Here is a 5,479-nt window from a genome sequence, read left to right on the forward strand (position 1 = left end):
GAAAGGGAAATGGCTTAATGGTGTAATAATAATAATAATAATAATAATAATAATAATAATAATAATAATAATAATAATAATAATGACACAACCATTATTGAGAGTAATATTATTTGTTAATGATATTTAACAATTATTTTAATTTGACTCGAAGCAATCGAATTTCATTATTTGAACGTATGACATTGCGTAAGAGATTCAAAACAATTGACTTTTTACCAACATTCGTATAACATCATGTAAGTGAATGCCTATTAATTGTTTAAACAATTGATAAATATCTTTAACAGGCAAAAGGTTACGAATTGTTTGGCGATACGAAATTTTACATAAAAATAACTCATTTTCCAGCTCAGTCAGGGCTAACGTTACCGAAAACTCCGTAATACTAAGCAGTTCCAAAATATTACTCTTCACATTCGTTAATTATGTCATTCATTGCAACAAAAAAAAACATTTTTCATAATTTTCAGCAAAAAATGGTTTATCAAATTGTCAAATATCCTCAGAAAAGATATATTACTCTCAACATTTTTCAATTATGTCATTATTTTCTAGATATTATTATCTTTTCACGATGCACAGGAATAAAATTTATTAAACAAATGAAAAGTATTTAAATAATTTAAAAACACTTGGTAACTTCTCACTTATAAAACTGATATTTAAATTTTTTGGGTCTTTTCCGGGAACAATACTTCAATTCAATATTCACAATTTTCGGGTTGAAATTGAAAGTTATTGGGTGGAAATTATTTCTTGAGCATTTCTTAAGAGTTGAGTAAACTTTAATTTAGAAAGAATTGATAAAAAGTACTTCTATTTTTAATTTTGTCAAAAACTGAGCTTTTCCCAATCAAAATTTCATGTTCATTTAAAAAAACAATGGAAATTGGTTAACGTTGAAAAAAATGTGGGAATATATTTTTACAGAAAACTAATAAATTGGGGAGGGGGAGGATTAATTGATCGCCAAAAATCGAATTCTTACAAGTATAAATTTGCACCACCCTAGGGGGTACCGTAAGCAAAATTCAAATTTTTTGGCCACTCTAGAAAGTGCTGTATTTAATTGTTATTTTGCTTCTGATTGACAAATGTTTCAATCATTTTCCATACCAACATTGAAATGTTATTAAAAATGAGAATATCTTGTATTTTTTTATAGGTAGTCTTTTGTGTTTTTCCATTGTGTGGTGTAATTTGGCAGTTTCTCGAGCCCTCAGCAGACTGGGTCGTCGTGCTGCAAATATAAGACGTATATCACGTGCTAAATCGAAGGCGAAACCTCTTTTAACGGTCGCTGGTCCACCTCAAGACGTAGTTGCTACAGCCGAAGAAAGAGCTTTTGCACGGCTTATGGCTATATTATCAATATCTTTTGTTGTCTGTTGGATGCCTCAAATGGTGAGTTTCTCTAAATGAATTATTCAGCATTGAACTCCAGAAAGGGCAATGTAAATATGACTTTTAGTGGCTGTTGTCAGTTTCATTAGGGGCGAATCACTAAGTACGTAATAAATTTTTCAACAGCTTACCCCCCTCCCCACTCTCCCGGTTCCATGTTTTTTCTATTGTAATTGATATGGAGAATGATACTTTGAAAGTCCCCCTCCCCCTGACCTTATCACGTATTTTGTAAACGATCCCTTATCTATTAATATAAAGATTAGGAGTTCTCTGCATCATCTATTTATTTTAAAAATTAAAATTTTAAAATAAGTAATCTTACTTCATTAGGAGTTTTATTTCGAAATGTTTCTAAAAATTATTGATGAATGGAAAAATTTAAATTGTGTGAATAATTTTTTAATATTGGAAAATAATTTAGTTCGTAAGATTTTTCTATTGTACTATATAATTTGTAAACCTTTTCACGTATTTAAAATAATGAGAAAAATATTAAAAACATTCAATATATCAATTCACGGTCGGTATCAATAAAAAGAATTATCGGTATCAGTAATAAAAAAAATCATAGTTACCGAAAATATGATTTCTCAGAAAAATTGAAATTTTTTGGGTTTGATTTTAAAAGGTTCATATTAAGTTTTGAGGATTTCAAAATATTTTGAAAAAGAATCTGAAAAATTTTAAGAAAATTTGTTTCATTGTGCAGGATTAATATTGTTTAGGAAAACTGTATTATTCAAAAAGATGTTTAGAAGTTTTAGAAGTTTTTAAATGATTCGAAACAATTTCAGTCTTGAGATGATTTTTTATTTTAAAAGACATTTTAAGAGAATATTTTTTTAAAAATTTTAATTTACAAAAATCTCCAGAATTGTCTAAAAATAATACGAATGATTTAGAATAAATTTTTTAGACCGTAAATAGCTTCACCGAAATTCGGTGAGGGTAGATCAAATATTTTTGGTGAGTCCAGGGGAGCTGGGAATGGGTGGGTAGAATCACCAAAATTCGGTGAGCGTAGCACGAATATTTTCAGTTAACTTAGACATTTTCAACTTTTTTAATGATATAGAATTTTGAAGAAAATGTAGGAAAAATTCCAATAGTTTCAAAAGATATTTAGAAGGCTTAGGAGTTTTTAAAAGATTCGAAAATAATTTAGAACTTTTAAAGATATCAAGTAATTTTTGTTTTAAATCTTTAAAGATTTCGAAAGAAAGAAACTGTTCAAGTATTTTGAAACCATTTAAGAGAATACAAAAATTTTCTTAAGATTCCTGGGAATTATAAATTCTAGGAATTATAAATTCAAAATTTCTCAATTCTGCGAGATTACAAATTTCAAAATTATTTCGAGACAGTTTATAAGATATTTAGTAGTTTTTAAACCATAAGTTAATAATTTAAAACTTGAAAATATTTGTTAAAATATACAATATTTTAAAGCATTTTTTAATGTTTCAAGAAGTGAAAATTTTTTCTTAATATTTCTATGAGAATTAATAATGAGTTTTTATTTTGAAAAATTAATTTTAAGAGAATATTTAAAAACATTTGAAAAGATTTACAAAATTGTTGAAAACGAAACTGAAAGATTTCAAGGCAGTTTTCCTAATTTAGGAGATTTTTAAAATTTTAAGAAAAATGTCCAGTAGATTTAAAAGATGCCTTTGGAATTTTCGAAGAAATTACAAATAAAAATTCACATTTATAAGTGTGAATTTAATGTCATACAAATTAAACAAATGCGAACAGTTAGCTTTAACTTTGAATTTACAATTGGATTTGCGGGGTTGTTACTACCCAGTTTAGAATAAAATGCAACATAAATCTTCAATAAAAAAATTCTAAATAATTTAAATAATTCAGCAACTAGATGCTTTTAACGTATACAGTGTAACCCTTCAATAGTCCTCCCTTCTATAGCCCTGACGAGAATTGATGCCGCGCGGCAGGTGGGTTTAACAGGAGCTGTGCGGTATGCACTCGGGCGTGGAAAAACAAAAGCGGAGCGGGCTATAATGAGTTAGCTCCCACCCACCATCAGCCCCAAAATCGGAACTATAGAAGAATTTCACTGTACTAAAAATTTCCTAGTTTTTGAGGAATTTTCTCGTTTCAATTATCATTTCACATCAGAGTTGTGGATGCAATCTTAAGGATCAAGTGAAACATACGCCACTGAACAGAAATAATTCGTTTGATTGAAACTTTTTCTCCCTCTCTTTTTTGGCATTGGTACATATTTTTCTCTAATGAGCCGAAACTATTTGAGTTCATATATATAAATTCAATATTTTGAAACAAAGGTTAATAGAAGCAAACGAAATACTTTGACTTTCTCATAAAAAGTGTAAGGTATGATGCGAGAACATTTTCATTCATGAGAAACCTTGCTTTTAATTCAGGTCAATTTAGTTAGGTAGCTGTTTCATTTTCTTTAATAAAATTGAGACACTCAAGGTAACAAATTCACGATTGTCACGGACACATTCAGGGTAATTTTAATGATTTATCTCACGGAGGGTAGAAATAGCTTAAGTTATTCAGAGGAGAACCTAGGGAATTCACCTCAAGGATCCTCTCATGTGATAATTTTTCTACTTATATTTTATCATCTTCGCCGGGGATTCAAGGTACAAAAATAGATAATCTTTGACCTAAAGACATTTGATAAACTATTTTCAAATTAATACTAATTTCCAGTGTCAAAGAAAAAGGCGCTCACGTTTCAATTTCCAAGTCTAAATAATTTTCGTACATTTTTTTACAATTTAACTCATTTTATTTATGAAGCTATTATACATATTTATCTACATTTTTCAACGATGAAGATTTTCAAAATTTCAAAGTTTTCAATTCGGAAAAGGGTTCCAGGGAAAATGGGGAACCGCAATCTGTTGAGTTTTGAATGAAATACATCATTAACACCTTTTTTTAAATTTAAACTATAGAATATTTGATCGTCATGACATTTTACTCAAAACAAATTAATGTAAAATCTCATGCTTTAGAAAAAAAGTATTTTTTATAGTAAATTAAATTTTTTATTGCACATTTAAATGTCAAGAGCTTCAATTTGAGCCGCCTTTGAAGAAAATCAGATAATTTTTAGGGTAAAATATACGTACTAAAAAAAGTTGTTATTTGTACCGAAAATTCCCTGTAAAAAGCCTCTTTTCCTGACACTGTTATTCGTTTCGAAAAAATCACATTATTTGTACAAAAATAAATACAAATAGCCCCTTTTCCAGTTCCCGCTATACGTACTGAAAAATCTGTCTATTCGTACCGAAATTTTGGTACACGTAGCCACGGCCTTTACCAAAATATGAAATCAGTGTTTAATTAGTTCCTAAATAGGTTTAAATTGTTTTTATTGAGATTGATGCTGAGACTGACGAATCAGTAGAACAAGCCAGAATTCTGCGAGCATTTCACGTAGTAAAAGATATACAGGTCAGACAGAGTGTAAGAAGATACAATGCGCGTATGTTCCTTACTTAATTTTTATTTTTTGCCTTCGTTTTTATTTCGATGTCTTATTTCGATTTCTTTCATTCCACCGTTTCATTCTTAAACGTATAAATGCCTGAAAGATTTGTAACATTATACTTTCTTAACAACTCGTACTTGCCTGGGGTCACGTAGCCGAAATGGTAGATAGTTGCAAGATAATTCAAAGTAATGTATTTAAAATCTTTAAACAATTCTATAACTCTAAGAGTGTTGAGACCCTATAGATATTGCTGATAAAAATAAAATTTACTTCCTGAGAAGAATTTCTCCTGAAAAAGAAAAACAAAAGATTTAAAGTTACATCCCGACTTTTTTATTTATTTGTTTACCTATTTTAATAAAGGATTGATTTTTTAGATTCATTTTTCGTTATAATTTATATTTTTAATATGTGCAGTATGTATCAGGGAAAAGCAGGAAATCAGTCAAGTATTTAAAAAAATACATTTAAGGGCATGTGACACAGCTAAATACCTATATTACCGACCTCACTTTATCAGTTCACTGAATCTTTTTTTGAACCTAAGAACTTTTTTTGTAAATAAAA

At 28.8% G+C, this 5,479-nt stretch overlaps 1 protein-coding gene across 4 annotated transcripts in view; it reads left to right on the forward strand.

Annotated features, from left to right (window-relative positions):
• The window catches only part of LOC117168746 (prostaglandin E2 receptor EP3 subtype), a 77,388-nt gene that overhangs the window by 64,040 nt on the left and 7,869 nt on the right, over positions 1-5,479 (forward strand). For 3 of the 4 annotated variants that reach the window (XR_004466547.1, XM_033354488.1, XM_033354486.1), the window contains exon 4: positions 1,169-1,407. Coding sequence is in view for 3 of the 4 variants with exons in the window: in XM_033354488.1 (XP_033210379.1) it covers positions 1,169-1,407 (239 nt within the window). In the remaining variant the exon portion in view is untranslated. The remainder of the gene's footprint in view (positions 1-1,168; positions 1,408-5,479) is intronic. The other variant, XM_033354487.1, reaches the window with a different exon arrangement.

Source organism: Belonocnema kinseyi, chromosome 3 (genome assembly GCF_010883055.1).
Source record: "Belonocnema kinseyi isolate 2016_QV_RU_SX_M_011 chromosome 3, B_treatae_v1, whole genome shotgun sequence".
Lineage (NCBI taxonomy): Eukaryota > Metazoa > Arthropoda > Insecta > Hymenoptera > Cynipidae > Belonocnema > Belonocnema kinseyi.